General features: G+C 33.9%; 1 protein-coding gene across 4 annotated transcripts in view; it reads left to right on the top strand.

Moving 5' to 3' along the window:
• Positions 1–19,404, top strand: part of LOC129227025 (tumor protein p53-inducible protein 11-like) — a 91,717-nt gene extending 72,313 nt beyond the window's left edge. For all 4 annotated transcript variants that reach the window (XM_054861660.1, XM_054861659.1, XM_054861657.1 and 1 more), the window contains 5 exons: positions 9,292–9,385; positions 10,846–10,953; positions 13,002–13,104; positions 13,829–13,930; positions 16,846–19,404. In XM_054861660.1, coding sequence (XP_054717635.1) covers positions 9,292–9,385; positions 10,846–10,953; positions 13,002–13,104; positions 13,829–13,930; positions 16,846–17,072 — 634 coding nt within the window. In that variant the 3' untranslated portion in view covers positions 17,073–19,404. The remainder of the gene's footprint in view (positions 1–9,291; positions 9,386–10,845; positions 10,954–13,001; positions 13,105–13,828; positions 13,931–16,845) is intronic.
• Positions 19,405–20,560: the final 1,156 nt, after the last annotated feature.

The raw sequence follows: 20,560 nt of genomic DNA, 5'->3' as shown, positions 1-20,560 counted from the left end.
CAAAACATTCAATAAAGAATATTGTTTGGTATACAGCATGTAAGAAAAAAAAATATTTGTACACAATTTCTAATACTTTCTGCAATATGCGTTGTAGTTAACAGCTAAAAATTCTTGATTCTGAAAAGCTGTAAAACAACATTATATGCACTAGCGCAGCCGGAATTTACCCAATTGAGAAACCCAAACGCCCCTACATGTATATAATACTATACTTGTTATCTCTTCCTAGGGATAATGAAATAATTGGCTCTGTGGTGTTGACTCCTAAAGTACTCCATTGCTTGATTATAACCATAAAACAGAAATGAATTATTAGGTACAAGAGGTGTTTTCATGCCACTGCGAGAAATGATTTTTAAATGATCTTTGAAGCTCAATTTGACAATGTTGACTGCATTTAGCCCCCCACAAATACGACTACTGTCGTGTTTCACACAAAATGGTGAAGGGGCATTCCACGGTATTTTTGACATTATGTCGAGTCCGTAACGTGACCTTTTTTTGCCATAACTTTTCAATTTACCGTTTGATTTGCAAATTATTTTAATTTGAGCTGGTGTGTTGGTAGGAAAAGATCAAAATAAAATAATATGCTAATCAAACAGTAAATTGAAAAGTTATGGCAAAAAAGGTCACGTTACGGACTCTACATAAATGTCAAAAATACCGTGGAATGCCCCTGAAACATTTCCAAGCGTAACATCCCGCGCGTAACGCTAAGTTTATTATTTTTTCCAGCTAACCAAAGCCTTCAAAAAATAATTGTGTTAGGGAATAATTCATGCTTTAATATAGTATCAAAGCATAACAACAGTTAATCCCATATCCTCATATAAATAATAGCCGATGATCGAGAATCTCCCAGAACATTTCTTCACTTTTCATAAGCTAAGAAAATTCCGTTTTTCAGATCAGTTATGCTAGCATTTTAAACTGCCCCATGCAGCATATTTGTCATGATAAAGTAACTTACTTTCATAAAGTAGCAAATAGTATTATCTTTTAACCATGCACAACCTGTAAATGTGATAATTGGTTAATGAGACTTTAAATTGCATCCTGAGAACCTGTGCCATAATTTTAGGCAAAGGTTTACTTGTTGTCAGGTTTACCAGTGTCTCCGATATCACTTTTCATCTCATAAAAATAGTTTGACTGAGGCATTTTCACCAAAAGAAAGAAAAAATGGTTATGGAAATGTGCAGCTGATTATTTACTTTCTTTTAAGATATTTTACTCCTTGGAAACGTTTCAAGAATTAAATAAAAGTAAATCATTTAATAACCAAAAAAATTGCCGAAATACAAATAATTCAAATATGTCATGTTATAGATTTTCAGACATTGTTTTAAACTACAATGCTAATTTGTTAAGAAATAAAATGGTTTAATTTCCTATTTTATTTAGAAAGTTTTTAAAAGCTATTTTAAATGCTGTCACAGCTGTCCCAATGAATTTGTCAAACCCGTCACAAACGTTTGTCGCATCTGTAATACCAAGTTTTACCAGAGAATAAAAATTTGATCAAATTTAAACATTGTACGTGTATCTGTAAGTCGGAAAAACAAGAAGGCTATTTTTAAACCCATGATGTATTATAGTAAAGATAGAGAGTGAATTAATTTTTTGCCACCTTATCTATTTTCTTTCCGGTCTTCGCTACAAATGACGTAGATTAAACTTCCTTTTGTTTTTATCTCCACCATTCAATTACAATTTATATCTTCTCATGAGTAGAAAATAGAATTTCAACAAACATGGGTTGCAGATCCGTTTCAAAACTTTTTCTTACTTTGCATGTGATGACATATGTTTGGAAAAAACAAAAGTGAGAAAATGTAGTCCTAATAATGGGTTTCGGGGCCTCAGTGGCCGCAGCGATTGCTTCACACACTTGAGGCGGTGAGTTCGGCTCCCACCCTCGCTCTGGTTGTACATTCTCCTCTTTGTGATGTAAATTCTTTTATGTGTTGTTTATATGTATTCTGTACATTTTTATCTTTATCTGATAGCAAAATATTGTTCTCTGTGCTGATGGCATCAGTGAATGGCATTTCATCACTTGTGATGTCATGAGCAGAAGCGTAAAAAATGAAATTGAATCTGCGCACCGATTAATTATTTTTTTTTTTAAACTAAACTTTGTCACATTATTTAAAAAATGGTTTAAAACCTATGTTTTTAAGCATGCTCTTTCAGAAAAAAATAGTTTCAAAATTTCGGAAACAACCCAATTGTTTTAATCAAGTAAGGCTAGAAACGGCCATTTTGTAAGCTTCTACACCTAAGGGTTTCTTGAAAGCTCTGTATTTCCTGAAGTAACTGAGAAAACAAGAAATTTCAAACATTTGAAACACTTTACGTCTTTTTAAATTAGGTTATGTAGACTTTGCCTGCATTAAAAAAAAACCTCTGAACTATTTTTGAAAACTAGACTAGAATTTCGCTCAAAATGCCAATTTTGAAAAATCTCATGAACCGAAAGAGTTAACTTAATAGTATACATTAATAACAATGGAATAAAAATGTGAAAGCAAAAAATAATAATTATAATAATAATAATAATAATAATAACATGGAGCGAGAAAAAACTTTCCTTTTCCCAACGTTGATTTTTTTATTTTTTTTTAAATGTCCCATTTTGGAAATAAGGCGTGGTCCTTATGACGTCACAAGTCATGTACTTTGGCGCGCTACTCCACTGACGCGCTGAATGCTTACGCTTGCTGTCCAGGACATGATAATTAAGAAACGAATTAAATGTTGTGCTCTATGCTTGTTATCAACCATATGTTGCCAGTACATGTAAAAGTACACAGTAAAGAAGCGAATTAAATACTGCGCTCTGCGCTAATGGCAACAGTGAATGACATTTCATCACTCGTGATGGCATGTGCAGAAGCGTAAAAAATGAAATTGAACCTGCGCACCGATTAAAATAATTGGTAAAAAATATTAAACTTTGTCAATTTATTTAAAAAATGGTTAAATCCTATGTTTTTAGGCATACTCTTTCAGAAAAAAAATTATTTTAAAATTTCGAAAACAACCCAATTTTGTATCATGAGAACATTTTCAAAAGTCACTGATGCGAATGAAGATTTTTTTTTTTTTAAATCTACTGTCTTAAATTATTCGTTTACCAAGTTGCCAAGGCGTGTCCATAAATGGTGTCACACTTTTAAAAAAATATTTTGACCCCTTTCGTCTTCCTGTCACAAAGTGTCACACTTCATCTCCCCCTCCCTCCTTTTGTCACATGTCATGCTGTTTTTACAGGCATAATTTCATTAAAAAAATTGTGGTGTTTCACACTTCTCGTTGCTCCCAACCTCCCCATTATTACTAATTTTCACAATTTCATGAACCCCTTAAAACGTGACATCAATTGTAGACAGCCGTAAGCAAATATAGGAAAAAAATTAATGATGTGATTAATGATGTGTTATTGAAGTAACGAGAAAGAAATACAGATAGTAAATAAATAAAATCAAATTTAGTATTATTGAATGTTAATACAAAGCTAAAGCAGAAACATGAGTATTTTAATTTATCAAATTGAGATGCATGTGAAAAAAAAAAAAAGCACTTAAACATATTGTATCCGTATTGGTTAGGTTATTCAAAGTTTTACTATGATTTCATAGAAGTACCTCTTTTTTTTTTTTTTTTTTTTAGGAAAAAATGGAATAAGATCTATATTTGTATTAAAACAGGAGCGAACAAAGAGCTATTCAATATCTTCTTCCTGTCCTCTTTTCAGAGACCCAAACGTCTTTATATTCTCTGAAGAAGTTCTCTGTTGAAAACTTCGTTTCATCTTATATTTAAACGAACGGATTTCCCTACTTCTAAACTTGATGTTTTTCAGCGCCATTTTCTTGAATTCCACGACTTAGCGCTTTACTTTTAAAAATAGCTAAAAGGCTTCACTTGTCTTCCAAAAACATTTTATTGCTACTTCCGTAAATAGAACGAAGTCTTGAAATCCTTCGCGTCCTTTTTTTTTTCCGTTTATCATTTTAGTGCGATTCTGCATTTTAGATTAAGGAAAAAATTATGGCATATTTCTGATACATTTTCGAATTTGTTTTTCAGAAAAACAATTTCTTGTTATTAAACTAATGACATCTGACGATTCAATGAAAAAAAATTTTCCCCGCCATTTCATCATTATGTCATCACCCATTCACCTTTACAGTATACAAACATCAAAATTAAAATAATAATAATTTTTAATGGGAACAATTAAAATATTTTCAGGGAACACCTCTAGAAATTATTCTTGCATTAAAATTTACTTTGCCTTCCGTTAAGCAAAAAACAAAGAACTGTGGACTGTGGAGAAAACAGAAATCTCTGCTTGTACCCTAAAATAATAATAATAAAAAAAAAACTGTAGTACTACCAGAAAACCTCTACTTTTCTAGTAACAATACCAATTTTGTTTTAAGTTACATTGACATCGTTACTTAAGAAAGAGGAGTATCGTTGCTTGAAACCGTTTTGGAAGTCTAGTTTCCTAGAGATTTTCTATTTCTTTCACCCTAGGAAAGGAGAAAATTTAAGATATTTTTATTCAAAAAGAGCATAAGAAAAAGTTACTGAAAAATCATAACATACTTTCATATGACAGAAACGATGATTCCAAATTTAGATTTTTTTTTCTTTTAATTACGTCCTTCAAAATAATTAAAAGGGGAAGATAATAAATAGTTGTTCTTCCGAGCAAAAGAAGTCTCGCAGTCCAGTTTTAAAAATAAAGTATCTCTAGTGGGAGGGGGAGAAAAGTTTTGATAAAATGAGAATTGCGGGCATCCCGGAGGTGCCCGCCATCCATGTCAACTCCTACGCCAGGCAAAATGCAGCTAGGAGTCCACCAACCGAAATCGATGTAAATGAGTGTGAAAGGCGGAAAGAAGCTCTAGGTAGGTTCCTTGGGAATACAAAAGGTTCACTCAAGACTTGCCACAACTTTTTCCCTACTGGAACTTGCACGGTGCTCACGAATTTTTTGCTTGAGCAAAAGTTTAATGTTTCGCAGATTAGCAAGGGACACAGGAGGGGCCAACAGAGAAGCGTCTTTTGAGAGATTGTCTGCATTTTCAGTAACCCATAAGCCTCAATGTCTTGAAAAAGAATCCTTTGTTTACCGGAAGTTCGGAGAGTACTGTTATCTTCTCACCCTGGAATTCAATATTGGTGGGGTGCATTCAATATGTATTAGTCACCATGGATCTGTTTACCCGTTCGAGTAGTCAGATAAATTGCTAATATTTCTGTGTCGAAATTGTCTGCGTTCAAACTCAAAAGGTTAATTTGAAATATTTTGGAAGAGATACTGTCTGACCACGGATTGTATGGAAAGGTAAACTTCCAGTTTACAGGCGGAAATGGGAGAATCTATTAGTTTTCAAGGATGCCAGCTTTTGCAGATGTATGTTAGCCTCTAAATTAAGCAGATATTCATGCAAATGAGTGGAACACGAGCATCAAATTTTTACTTTTTCCGTTCTTCAGACAGACTCGTCTTAACTGGACATTTGCGAATTCCATGCAGTTCGTGGTTGCACAGTACCAGAGCCCGAGCCACCATCAGTCGGCGGAGTGAACTTTCAGAAGTTCACTCAGCCGACCCGTCGGTGTATTTGTGTACACAGTGGGCTTGCTACAGTGTTTGCCGACGAGGACGGTTCCTCAATTTGCCACCGTTTCGTTGCGAAATAGCTAATGCATTAAAGTGTCAAAGGTGTTCAAATTATAACTAGAAACTTAATTATCGAAAAAAAAGCCGTAATTAATTTCTATATATTTGCAATAGAAATAAAAGAGGGGGGATAAGGGCCCACATTTGGAGAAGATTGCTAAATTTACGTAAAAAATCGCAAATTTAGCGATTTTCAATACAGTTAGAGGAAAGGCCGTGTTGGGTTTGCTCCTGACTTTATCGAAACGGAAGTCTCTTTTAGTGTTTTTTTGATGACGTTAAGGGGATCGGTGGGTACCACAAGAAAATTTTTCGAAATTAAAGTTTTAAAATTCAGCTTAGGCTACTTTAGCGAGGTAAAGAAAGTCAGAAATAATCGGATACTCAGTTCGAAAATTTTAAGCTCTGAAAGACACAATTTTAGGCTACCTCTGACAACGCAATGGGGTTGCTTCCTTCAGTCAAAAGTACTACTTTTAGTCACTAAAACTGATAGAATAAGCAAAAAAAATAACATAGAGCAAGAAAAAAAACTTTCATTTTCCCAACAGTTATTTTTTAATTAATTTTTTAAGCTGTCCAATTTTTCAAACAAGGCGTCTTGATGACGTCACAAATGATGCTCTTTGGCGCATCTTTCTACCGCATTCCCACGTTATGATAATCAAGAAGCGAATTAAAATTGCGATCTACGCTTGCTATCAACCATATCGTTGCCAATACACGTGAGTAAAGATGCAAATTAAATATTTTGCTCTGTGAATGACAACACTGAATGGCATTTCATCATTTGTGATGTCATCGACAGAAGCTTAAACAATGAAATTCCACCGATTTAATTAATTTCTTAAAATTATTAAACTTAAACAAATTATTTAAAAAACGGTCAGATCCTATGTTAAACATGCTCTTTCCGAAAAAAATACTTTTAAAATTTTGGAAACGACCCCCTGTGTATTTCAACGCAGTTGTAGGCATTAAGGAACAGAGGTACACTGAGTTTTTTTTTTTTTTTTAAATATTTTTAAAATTGAAATCAAGGGTGTTTTCGGTAATCAGGGCCGTAAGCCGAAAATACTTTCGGGGAGAGCTTAAAAGCTTTCATGCGGAGCTTTGAAGGTAGTACTTTATTCAAGACCAGCCTTGACTCACTAAAAGCGTTTTATGCAATTAATATACATATGAAAGATATTTGAGTCTAGGAACAATATTTTTTTAAAACTTTTAAATATAAATGAACATTTGAATGTCAAACCGAACTTTTTGGGGGAAGGGGGTTGAAAACTACCCGCCCCCCCCCCCTTGTTTACGACCCTGTCGGTAGTTTATTGGAATAGGGTAGGTTCAGGTTCTAACTTTCGAAATATTTCGGCGCCGAAGTCTCAATAACGCAATTCTTGGCTACCTGTTGATGACGTTAAAAGAGTCTCTAAAAAACAGTCTAAAACGGCAAAAAAAAAAAAAAGTTGCAAAGCCAAACGGCTCTCTTATGAAAAATTTCCGAATTGACGTCCGACTTTAGGCTTTGTTTGATAATGTTAGGAGTAAGAGAGGACAGAAAAAGGTTTATTACCTCCCAAAATCTTTCTTAAAATTGAAGTTCATTTTAGGCTATCTTTGAGAAGGAAAGGTTTGCGAGCTCTCACACCTACGCAAATTTCTAAGAACGAAACTTTGGGCTATTTTTGGAGACGTTAGGAAAAAGGGTAAGTAGTTCGGCATCCCTTCCTCGGAAATTTTTCAAAATTGAAGTTTTCAAACCGCAGTCTTAATTATTGGAGACGTTACGTAGGAGGAAGGGGAGGATTAAGGGTTCTCTCTCGGAAAAAAATTAAAGGCCTAAATATATACTATTTGACTGTGTTTGCTTCGTTAGAGGAAAATACAGGGTTCGGGGTTCTGCCAAGAAATTTTCCAACATTGAAGTCTAAAAACGTATTTCTAAGCTATCTTTGGTGACATCAGGAAAAGGGATGAAAGATTCGAGAGCTCTCCCGCCTAAACACATTTTAAAGCTATCCTTCACTCTATTCGACTGCAGAATGGAAGAGGGAGAAGTTTCCAACCGCAATTATTTGAAACTGAATGCGCTAAATCGCAATTACAGACTATGTTTGTCCAAGTTGAGGGACAAAACCAAATATAAAAGAATGAAATTCGGTTTCCTTCTATAAGGAATAGACTAAACATGTGATCCCAAAATTGGATAGGTTTCCTGCTCTCAAATCAAAAGCGAGAAAACAGAAATTCTTTTTACTTCTTTTGAAGTAGAGAACCCTTGTAATGAATGAGAAATCAAAGCAAACCCTGAAACATATAAAGCCGCCACTGTGATAAGCAATAAATTGTTTCGTGTGGCATTTTAAAGAAGCTTTTGTTTCACAAAGAGGTTTTTTTTTAAAAAAAGGTGTTTTTTTAGAGAAGTTTCAGGAAACTCTCTTAAAATCCAGTGCTAACTTTTTCTTTTAACGAAAACTGAAAACTTCATTGTTTTCTTTCTCCCGGAGTTAACTTCAACAGTCTAAAAAGACTTTGGATCCCATGACTGTCCACTGCCGCCCATAGGCGGATTTAGAACTGAGTTCCTGGGAGGGGGGGGGGGGCAACATTTTATTTATTTATTTATTTTTTTGGAGCATTATTACAATCCAAATTCAAAACAATAGAACATCAGAGCTGTTTGAACAAAACTTGTCCCTGGGTCGGGAAAAATGAACGCGTGAAATTAAAAAGGCTAAAACTTGTTGTTCATGAATGGGCAAATCACACAATTTAAACAACTTTTCAGATATTATTTTAACACTTTATGGGTCATTAACACATTGGAAAAATAGATAAATTTTTTATACAGGTCAAAAAATTAGAATAATCTATTCGTTCTATGTGAATTTTAAAAAGTAGAGAAAATATTTGCTTACCTGTTACCCTATAGTTTGTCACAAGTATGGAGCTTGGCGCCTGGATAATTTCACGCTCTTTTAAAAGCCTTTGATTGCTCAAAATGGGTCGTCAAGGTGATAAATAGGAAAAAAACGAAGTTACATACTGCATCATTTCTTAAAGTTAGAAAAAAAACTATCCAACTCAATTCAAATGAACGTTTTACAATCTATGGTATGTAAGATTTTAAAGGAATATAGAAGGACTGACCAACTAAAAAGTAACCGAAGTAAACGAAATAGAAAAATTGTAACACCTGGAAGAGATGAACCCAAATTAAAGTAATTTGTCCAAAATAATAGTTGAAAAATGCTTCTTATGTCCATATTATTGCTGTCATGTCCTTTTTTATTTTTGCTTCAAACTTTAAATACTTTAACTCTGCATCTGATTTGAAACATTTTCGCAATTGGAAGTTTACATCTAGGACTAACGGTTGCGAAAATAAAGCTCTTGCAGGTTAAAACGGTACACCTTGTATACGAATAAATTCACTGAAGCTTTGAATATAAATTTATTCTGATAGAATAACCTAAACATATTTTCGTAAATGTGAGGTTGCACAGAGAACAACAACTGAAACAATTTAAACTGTATTGGTCAACTGAATAACACTTCGATTATTCTTTTCCTCTTTTCAGGAAACACAGTAGTGGCGATCTCCAAAGCCGATTAAAGACTAGAAAAATTTTGGGAGTTGGAGAAACAGATAATGGTGATGTTCATCGATCAAAGGTATGTTTTTTCGTTTTCTTTACTTGCATCAGTGGCATGTTTTTATTTTGGAGGAGGCCAATATAACCAAGCTTAGCCTCTATTTGAAATCACCCTGTATATATACGCAAAAACTATCATATGTATGTATATATATATATATATATATATATATATATATATATATACAGGGTGCGGCAGCTATTTGAGGACACACATTATAGTAGCCACATTTTTCTGTGTTTCACAGAAAGATTTTTTTCGTTGGATATGGACATAACAGACCCTATTCTTACCTACGAAATGCAGAGGCATGCCGTTATTGTCTCCTTTGCTGCAGGGCTGACGGATTCAGAAATTTCTGCATTCTAGAAGGTTGCGCGATCATTTGTTTACGAAGTTTGTTGAGAATTGGGAGCTGCAAAGGGGGTGGTAGAAGTTTCTCTAAATAAACGACATTGTCGGCGTTTTCGCAGTGTCAGGACACCAGAATTCGTGAGCCGGTCCAATCTGCTATCGATGAGGACCTTGGGAAATCGCAGAGGGCACTTACTAATGAGTAACAGGTTGATGAGGTTACTATCCGACTTGTGGTTCATGAGGACCTCCGTTACAAATCATACGTGATGTGGAATGCGGAGAGGACAATTTATGCCTGACCGGACCAAGGTTAACCGCTTGACTAGAGCCAAGAGCCTTCTGAACAAGCTCAAACATCCCAAGGAGCCAGGACTGCTCCAGTTTTTCTCAGATGAGAAGTACTTTGTTCAAGGCCAAAAGGTTAACCGCAAAAATGATCATTGGCTCTGTAAAAGCCCTGATAAAATACCGACGGTTATGCATACCAAATTTCCAGAATCAGTGATAGTTCTGGGTGTTGTTAGTAGTGAAGGAGATGTGTTGCTTCCACATTTTTTTTGTCAAGGTGCCAGAATTAATGCCATTGCTTACACCGAGGTACTAGACAGAGTTGTCGAGCCTTGGTTCACTACTGTAGCACGTGGGAGGCCGTATGTTTTCCAACAAGTCTCTGCACCATCCCGTACACTCAGAAAAACCCAAGATGGGATGTGAAACATTTTTCACACCTAACTTTTGATCCCCCAGCTCCCCAGATCTCAATCCAATCGACTGTTATGTGTGGGACGTAGTTTAGAGGGTCTTTATTCTCCCCCAGAACACTGTTGCAGCTCCCAGAGCTGTTATTGTGGAAACAAGGTCAAAAATTCCGAGAACTCATCCCATTACTGCCTGCAGTCGGTTTCGATAACATATAGAAGCTGTTATTGCCACTAATAATGGGTTTATTGAATGATGTAATCCTTTATGTATCTGACCACCTGTACGAAATCTTGAATATATAATAAATGGTATTTTCTCTCAGTTTGTTTCCTTTCTCTATGGACATCAATTTGTTCTTAAATACTTGCCGCACCCTGTATATATATAAATTTTGTTCTTCTCTTTGTTTCGTCCAACAGATTAGTCAAGTTCTTGGGCACAATGAGCACTTATATGTAAAGTTTCCACGATGTTACTGGCTGTGGCATCTCAGCATGGCTGTATATTTTACCGCAACTGGGTTAACAGTAAGTTCATTGTGCAGATAACGACTCTGTATAACATATTTATTCGACAATTGAGGCAGTGAGAAGCAAAGGGATGTGAGTGCCTAATGAAAAATTGGGAGATAACCAGTACAAATAGTACGTGAACCTCTCCTCTGTTTTGGGGCAAACGATAGTACTCGTAGTCCTGGTAGGTAGGAGAAACTATTGACGCGTTTTACTCAAAACTTCAAATGTCACCTTACTTCCCTTTGCATATCACTGCCTCAATTGTTCCTATAGTTGAAGGCAAACCTAAACTGGCAGCGTTGTAGTGCTGTGAATAGGATCTGAGTAGTGTTCACAGTGCTGCCAGGTTAGGTTTGAGTTTGACCCAACCGTAGTCACCTCGAATGTTTTGGTTTTTCACTAATTTGCTCACTTGTGCGCGGACATCTCACGCAAGGATAATTCTTAGATAATCACAGCGTGATTTATTGATGTACAAAGAGATGTAGGGTCAATGGGAAAAATTCAACTTCAAAAGTCCTTCCCCTGCTGATTGAGTGAGAAATTTTTGGTCTTCGCATCCAACACCCACTGAGGTATGAAACATTTGACATGACCTCAGTGAAACCCTGGTTTTATGTCTCTCAAACCTACGTTTTTTTTTATCAGGTCCCAGTTTTTCCATATACTAATAATGTTAATTTAACAGGGAATATAAGATTGTTATTTATGAACTTCTTGCAATTTTAAGTTTTCCCTGGGAAGTAAAAAAAAGAAATGTTCTAAAATACGCAATATGCTTCATTTGTGCGTTTTTACAGATAATCCATGTAATCCTTTTTTGAAAGTCCATTAACTTTCAAAAAAGTTAATCTATGAAAACAGAAATGCCACTGGACGTTTCGTCCGCCAACGTAGTTGAAAAAGAAGAACTGGCAGCACAGATCGTCGTTTCTTGCAAAATTGCATTGAAGAGCTAACAAATAGGGGAAGACTATTTCCTTTCTCATAAAGCCCATTAAAAAAAACTTGCAAAATATTTCAATTCTGCATGCAATGCATTTAAAACTCAATGACCAAAAAGCAAATCACTATTACGGATTGTTTTCAACTTAAACGTCCGGATTCGCAAAGAAATGTGTTAAAATCATCGAAAATGATATCTATAATAATGTTGTTTTTATTAAATATAGATTATTATACAATTTGAAATGCTTTTTATTTTCTTCTATTTGATTTTTGCTTTCTATGTATTTCTCGTAGTCGTATTTTATATTTTTTTTACATAGTCCCTTGACAAACGAAAATTTTTTGTTTCGCTGTATTTGTTAGCGATTGGACCCATGTTTCTATTTATCTCAGCGTGTTTTCATTTACCCCAGAGACTTTGGGGGGGGGGGGGGGACTGATTCATTACACATGAGGTTGATGTAAGGCAGATAAGGGTCACTCTTGCGAAAATAGTACAAATCATCTTCAACACAACTGAATTCTATTCATGAATTTTAATCATTCAAGCTAACTAATTATATTTTTTAAAAATGTATTCCCTCTTCATTAGTTTGTGCACAGTAAAGTATCAGTGGTTTGTACATAAGTAATCTCTTTGAAGGGTTTTTAAATATTTTGGTCTCTGCATCACTGCGTGTAACATAGGGGATAAATGAGCCTTTGAAAAATCGTTCAAATCATGAAAAAAGGTTACAATTACAGATCAAGTACAAAATGAGAAAATGGTTCCAAAACTGCTATTTTGTCTATAATTCCAAAAAAAAGCGAAAGTTTTATTTTTGAAATGGCTGTAACAAACAGCGCGGATAGTGTGAAACATAACACACGTAGGAGCAAAAAAAAGTTTCCAGTTTTTTTTTTTTTTTTTTTTTGCTTTAAGTTGAAAATTGTAATTTTATTTTTATTACCACTTGGAAACACAAAAATAATTTTTTTTGTCCACAGTTGCTTAGTTGCTTAGAAACATATTTTTTCCCATGCAATACAGCCAAATCCTTCTCTTGTGCCAATTAACAAAACTAAACCAACCTAGAAAATTGCATGACATTTTTTCTTGTCTTTCTTTGCAGAATGTTTTTACTTCTATTGCCAAACCAGATAGTTCCTCACAAAACGAAAACGTGGTGAATTCCCTACAAATGATGACTACTTTTTACGGATCAGTATTATTAGGTATATTATTTTTTACTCTTAATTCAAAGTTAACTGTTGCATTATTTATTCATCATTTATTGATTTATTATTTTTTATAGTCACAAATGAACTGTGCTGTCAAATTGTTTTCTTAAGCATTTTCAATGTGCCTTTTAAAAATTTGAAAGGGTCACTACTGGAAAAATGGCTGATGTTCAATCTTCAAATAAAGAGAAAATGTTCGTTTAGAGAGTTTCCGAACCCTTTCCTTCAAACACCATCTAAAATCGTTTAAAATTATTGCATTTCTGGAACTCCAGTTTCGAAAAATTAGCAGAGGAAAGTGCTTGAACCTCAATCCTTACTCTAACATTACGAAAAATGTTTTAAAAGCACGTTTGCAAGACTTCAATTTGGAAAAAGTGCGCGGTAGACTACTGAACCTCTTCTTTCCTTAACATCCCAGTGATAAAATTCTGTTTTTAGAACCCCAATTTAGAAATATTTTGGGTGAAGAGTTCCGAACCTCATCCCTTGCTCTTAAGTAAAACTTACACTTTGGACACACATTTCCAATTGAAAGAAATTAAATTCATCGAACAGTGTCTAAAAAGTACTTATGGAACTTCAATGTCGACAAATTGCCGGTAGAGCCTCTCAAGGCAGGGGCGATCGCTCAAATTGCCCCTCCCTGATTTTAGCAAATGTTCAAAATAATCCATCATTTTAGGAAACTGAGTGAAAGTTTTTTCTTTTGTCTTAGGTTTCGCTTTTCTTCTGTGGAGCTTCTTTGGAACAACAGATAAATCTTTAGCAAGAGGTCTCATGTCAGCAATAGTCGTGACAGAGCTCGCTCAGCTTTGTGGTAAGTAGTGAATTCATCAGCCATTTCCTGGATGTTGCAGAGCATCAATCATTTGACCCTGTCACAATTTTATGCTTTTCGGATAATTAGATGGTATAAGAGGTTGTGCTATGTCTCTTTGTGTTTTAGGGGTACAGAAATCAGGGCTGGCTTTCTGACGGCAGAAACTAGTTTTTGCCGTGCCAGTGGCAGAAACTGGTTATAACGGGTAAAAACCGGCAGAAGCTGGCAAAACCTAAAGGCATCTTTAATAAGTAACTAGTTACTAAATGATAACTAAGTTACTAAATGATATTTTAGTTTAAGTAAACTTAAAAATTAAATTTTATTTGACCATTGTAAAAAATAAAATCTTATGCTAGTAACCTTGATTTAGTTCAGAAGGGGAACTTTTCAATTGCAGACGCTCATAATATTTGAATTAATCTAACAAAAGACGGAAAACCATATATTGGAAAGAGGCGTGACATACAGAATTAAACAGGCATTACTGATTGTAATTCCTGTGCTTCAAGAAGAAAGTGCAAGAATTTTACTTGCCAATATTAACCTAGTTTTGTACCTATGTCACAGCTTTGTAAAACAAAGTAGCCCCATTTCTTGAAACTTACTTTTCCCATTAAAATTTTTACCACTACCCCAGTTACTACATGGTGGACCAGTTAAAAAAAATATGCAACAGATGAAAGTTTCACAAACATAGCTTGTTCCTGCTAGCTTTTCTGTTGCAGGAATATTCTAAAGTTTCTCATTTGTGCATAATAAATTGCGAAACTTTAGATTATTGAAACCACCATTTCTAAGAGGCACCGGCAGGGTTCAAATAATGTAACATTTGATTGGCACTTAATATTGTAATTAAGTGACACATAATATTGTAATTAAATTGTGCTTTGGTTAACAATTATATTTTCCATTCATTTTCTATTGTGTGTCAAAAATTAATTTTTTGGCATTCTGTGAGTTTTTGCCAGTTTCTTCCACAAATGGGGCAGGAAGTGGTTTTTGCCATGCTGGTTTTAACCGGTTTCTACCATGCTGGTTTTAACCGGTTTCTACCATGCTGGTTTTAACCGGTTTCTACCAGTGGTTTTAACCGCCTTAGCAGAAACTTGCCAACCCTGAGAGAAATAGAGATTGGAATAAAAACAGTTCGTATTCATTGTAGAAGTAACAATTCTGTTTTCGTCAAAAACTAACCAATGGTTTAAGATTAAATACAAAAGTTGAGCAGCTTGTCCCAGAGTTTTATTGGTTTAAGGTATTCTTGCAAATCATAAGTCTTCAAAAATGTGAAACAAAGTTTGATAATCCATATGGGAGTTTTATTGATCTAGCGATAGTCAACTTTTCTATGACACAACTATGATGACAACTATTTCTTGGGACGCAACATAGATGTCAATTATAATTGATCTGCATTTTTTTCATTATGCCGTTAAATTTATCTTACAAAAGGTCTTTTTAGGGTCAAACCAAACTAAAATTGCTTGTAAGAACGCTGTTCCAGTTGCATACCTACCTTTAGCACACAAGAGTCTAAATCAATCAAAATAAAAAAATATTCTAAAGATAAAATTTTGCATTTTTCCAGAAAATAATTACGATTTATCAGAAAAAAAGGAACATTTTGAGTTGTTTCCAAATTTTGAATTGTTTGCACTGCAATAAACATTGAATGCCATTTTCGGAAACTTAGGCACTTAAAAAGTCTTGTGTACTTCTTGGGAATGGCCAAATATGGCGGCTACGCCAAAATTTACGAAGTAGTTTTTGAATTTGTAGCATGAAAATAATCCTCATATAAATCATAGCCGATGATCGAGTAATCCGCATGTTTCAACAATAAAACTTGCACTACGTCATGATAATTTGATAATGTGTTTTGGTAATGTTTAACATGCAGGGAGTCTTTATTGTGACATGGCAGAACTCAATCCGATAACTTAACTGTTTTACTCGTAAGACTGTCATTTCAGGGGAATGAAGAAACGAAAAGCGGTCAACTATGAACGCTATATACTGGAGCTTAGGGTTAAAATTTCAACATCAAAATATCCCCATACGAGCAATTGCTTCGTTAAAATGTAGAACAAGACAAGCAATTTTCACCCGTCATACCTTGACGGGCAACTTTCTGGTTTAAAAATAATAAATCTTCATCAAACAATTCAGTTGAAAAGTTTTTTGCACATTTACGTCCAAGGCAATGAGAATAAGGTTAAATTTTAAGAACAAAGTTTTTCATTTCTCAAGAAAAATTTTTTAAATTAAAAAAAAAAAAAAAAATGCAGCACATTTTGTGTGATTTTCATTAGTTTGCAGTTAAAGAAAACATCCAATTCTGCTTTGTTTTTGGAAACTTAAACATTTACGCATCGTATCTACTTCCATTTTGTGAATGACCAAAAATGGCGACTACGTTTCGTGCATAGCTGAAAAAACTTTTCGATAAAAAAAAATTTCTTTGACCGACCCTCCCATTCTCAGGCTTGTGCTTCCGAAGCAATAAATTGTCTCCTCCCCTGTTGAATTTGTGTATAATTCCTCTTCACCAGAGGAAGTCTTGGAAACTCTTGAGGGTCAAAATTGGCGACTGAGAAGGTTTTTTTGGGTCGCAAGTTTTTACTTGCAAAAATTTTGAAATTTTGCCTCAAAATTTTTACAATTTGTTTCAGAAAACATCGATGAAAATGAAGATTAGATCTCATGTTGCAATATTAAGAGGGAAAAAAAGTTTTTGTGGGCAAAATTGGAAAATTCCCCCGACTTTTCCCCGACATTTTTAACTATGTCATTTTCCCTGACAATTCCCAGGTGTTCCCGGAGGGTACGAACCCTATACATAATACCAATCTAAACTGTATCCCTGTTTTTATGTCCTGTTACACAATATTCATTTTTTTTCTTTCCAGCTATTTTGAGTTTCACTTACCAAAGCAATAAATGGGACCCGGTCCAGTCTGAGATATTGATGCGATTGTTCCTACTTCTCGGAAGTGGGTATTTCTTCTGGGGCATCGGGTCCAGCAGAGCGGGGCTCAGGAAATCTCTCTCCAACAAAGATCTCCGAGAGCGACAGCCCACGCCAGAAGATCAGCATCACAGTCCTTCGAGTCCACTGTCGAAGAAGATGGAGTGATTTGTGCACGCCAACCTCGAAACAGACAAGTGATGGGCATAATCGAGAGATTTGCATACGGTCATTCTCATAAAAATGGTACTACAAATCATGTTCTATACTTTTGGTTGTTTTTTAAATCTTTTTAAGTCTACCGCCAATTCACATTTCTTTTTTATTGATTATCCATTTATGTGTATATAGCCAAGTATCAATGGTTAGAACATAAGTGAATCGATTATTTCAGAAAAGGCGTCCTACAGGAATCCATTGGACTTATGCCCTTTATGAAATAATCGATTCAAATATGTATGATTTTTGAAGATTTTAAAATATTTTAACCATTTTGTAGCATATGGAGCATAGCAGAGGACAACTAAGACTTTTTTAAAAAAGTGTTCTAATCATGAAGAAAAGTTGCTGTTACAGAACAAAGAGAAAATAAAACAATGATTATGTAACTGGCATTCTGTTTGCAACTTCTAGGAAAAAGATTGTTTAGTTCATAAAAACAGACGTAACATAGTGGACATTCAACAACTCAAATTACCCATTGTTAACTTTTAAAGAAAGAAAAAAGAAAAATTATTACCTAGTTTATTCAAAATAGAAAACCAAGCACAAAAGTTATTTAGCTTATTCATCAGATTCAAATTAATGTATAATGGTTTATTTTCCTTTCGAAATGGCTGCAACAGAGTGGACAGTATGAACCACATAAAATATTGGGACACAAATAAAATACAATATTTTATAGGAAAACTTGTTTTTCTAGTTGTATTGTTAATGTAATTATGTGTGATATTGTTGCATATTAGTACGATCTTAAATCACATTTTAACTTCTAATGATTTGAAGCTAGGACAGCTGATGTTATCCTTGTTAAAAACCAAAATACGTATGTTTAAACACTTCATGAATTGTTTATGAAACCATTGATATTTGATTATACACAAATACAGAATGAATTTTTAAAGATATGATTACTTGGTGGTAATTATTAAAATTGATTTTTAAAATGTTCAAAAGCTTAGGCCATGATTTGTAATATTTCAAGAGAATGACTCGTGTTCTAATGATTAGAAAGAGTATCAAAGTCATTTATTCTATTGATCAAAATTTTAACTTTCAAGTGATTCTTTCGAAGGATTTCATAGTCAAATGACATTATCGAGCGATTTTGTTTTCAATGAATTTAATAATCCGCAAAGAAATTACTAGATAACCAATCATTTGAAAGAGTCACTTAATAACTGAATCGCAATCATTCCATAGTAAAACTATTAGAAAGACTCAATCAACCATTAAAACATTTGAAAGATTCACTCAAAAACCAATTTTTCACTAATACAATCATTTCTACAAATCAAGAACCGTTCATTTGAAATCGAAACCGTCTAACTGAATCATACTATAATTAAATGAGTCTGTTATGGTCAGTCGATTGTGTCCATCACTAAAAATACTGCAATTTTTTAGAGCACCAGGATGACTCAGGATTTTTGCAAGATGGTGCATAGTTTCAAAGAATGTTGCATGAAATAAATAACTTGTTTGGAAATGATTTGATTAGTCAATGTCGTTAACTTATAATTCAATTGATGGGCATGTCTAATTTTTAATTTTTGTTTTACAATGATTTCTTCACTTTTCTTTGCAGATTATTTTTTACTCAAAAGGAACTTTTTTTTTTAACGTACTTATTTTAATGACTTATTTTGTTTTAAAATGAAACAATTTTAAATTTCTGAAATATTGTTTTGGACAACGTTTTGACAAGCAGATAAGTGCTTTGTTTTGGCGACAAATTTTGAAACCACGTCAAGAGTTCCAAGTTATGATAATTCCCCATTGAGTTCTACTGTATTTTGTACAGTATATTTTCAACAAAAAAACTTACTTTTGAGCTAGCTTAGATACATCCAAGGTCACATACATTAAATATTTTCAACACCAATATATATATCTCATTATATCCAGGCAGTAATGTCTCATAAATGTTTTAAAACGGTTGTCACAATGTTAACAACCATTTTAAAACATTGGTTATCGTTGTGACTACCATTTTAAAACATTTATGAAACAAAGTGTGCTACCTGAGCAGTTGTTTTTGTTCGTTTCAAAAGCTTCGATTGCTCATCATTCACTGTACAATAAATTCATGCAATTTTAATGTATTTGCTTTAAAATATTTAACAGCCATGTTTAATGAATGTTTGCAATCAATGTGATATTACAATAGTTAATTGCAACTCAACTAAGTGCTTGTATATTGCTTGTTGTTTGTTATCTTTTACATAGTTTGATTTAGAAAAAAATATAGGTAATGTGAAAATAAAAGAAGTAAAAAATACTTTTTTGTTATTAGAGAATTACAATGATGAAATTGTAAAGGATTTTTTTACACAAACAGTAATACAATGCAGTACAAAAAGACCAACTACTTACAAACCCATGTTGAAGTAGTCTTTTCCCCTGATTTCAAGATCAGCTTGGGATTTGAAAGGCTTAAAACAATGGCTGCTAGTGCCATCTGTGCAGAAATTTAGCTCATAATATCCTCATTTTAATAAACTTAAATAACTGGATCATCCCCCTCTTACTCTTCTTCACTCATGACTATACATATTAAGCATTCTAAGCCTGGAATCATTAAGAAATTAAAAAGCCAATTTACTAACCTCATAACCCCTCTTTGAACGCTTTCCAATAAATTGATGTCATTCTTAAGAAAAGGAGACCAATAGGATAACAGAATAAAAATAACAAAGTTGGTTCAAATCTCTAAAATGGAATCTATATGAGCTGGTGGAAAAAAAGGGTGCTGTATTGGTCACTGTTTTGCTTCATTATTTAATATTTTTTTACTTAGATACATTTTTAGTTAAGGTGGATAGTCTAATTTCAGTGAACAACAAAAGTTGTGCACTCAATGCATGACACCTTGCAGTTCATTTGTTACTCAAGTTTGCAAACAATCAAACAGAAATATTAAAATAATTTTTTAATGGGTCGTTCAATCTAATTTTTCAAAAATGCATCAATATTGGTACGTTAAAAGAATGAAACATTCTTAGTGTTAAGCAACTATTCGTAATATGAGGTGTCGGAAGTTAAGAGAAGTTGGGCACCCTTAAAATTTCAGTCTAATTTTATATACATTTTAATTCAATGCAAGATTTTCAAAGTCAAATCCGAATTGCAATAAGCTTACGCAAAAAAGCCAGTTCCGCTTAAAACAGAAATAGGCTTTTCTTCATTTTAGTAACCTTAAATATTTTGCTTATAGTTGTATTTTTTCAAAAAGGAAGCAGATTTTGTATGTTACCTCAAAAATTGGTCTAAATGACAAAGAATAAAAATACTAACAGTGCACCCACCGCCCTAGTTTTTCAACTTTGAGAAGGCACTGCATAAGAGAACACTTTTTTAATGATTACATTTTAATTAAATGCGTTATTTATTTGATTAAAGGTATTGACATATTATGCAGACAAACAACTGCTCGC

The sequence above is a fragment of the Uloborus diversus genome, chromosome 7 (genome assembly GCF_026930045.1).
Source record: "Uloborus diversus isolate 005 chromosome 7, Udiv.v.3.1, whole genome shotgun sequence".
NCBI lineage: Eukaryota > Metazoa > Arthropoda > Arachnida > Araneae > Uloboridae > Uloborus > Uloborus diversus.
The sequence above is the reverse complement of the archived record's forward strand: the minus strand, read 5'-3'. Positions and strand labels throughout refer to the sequence as shown.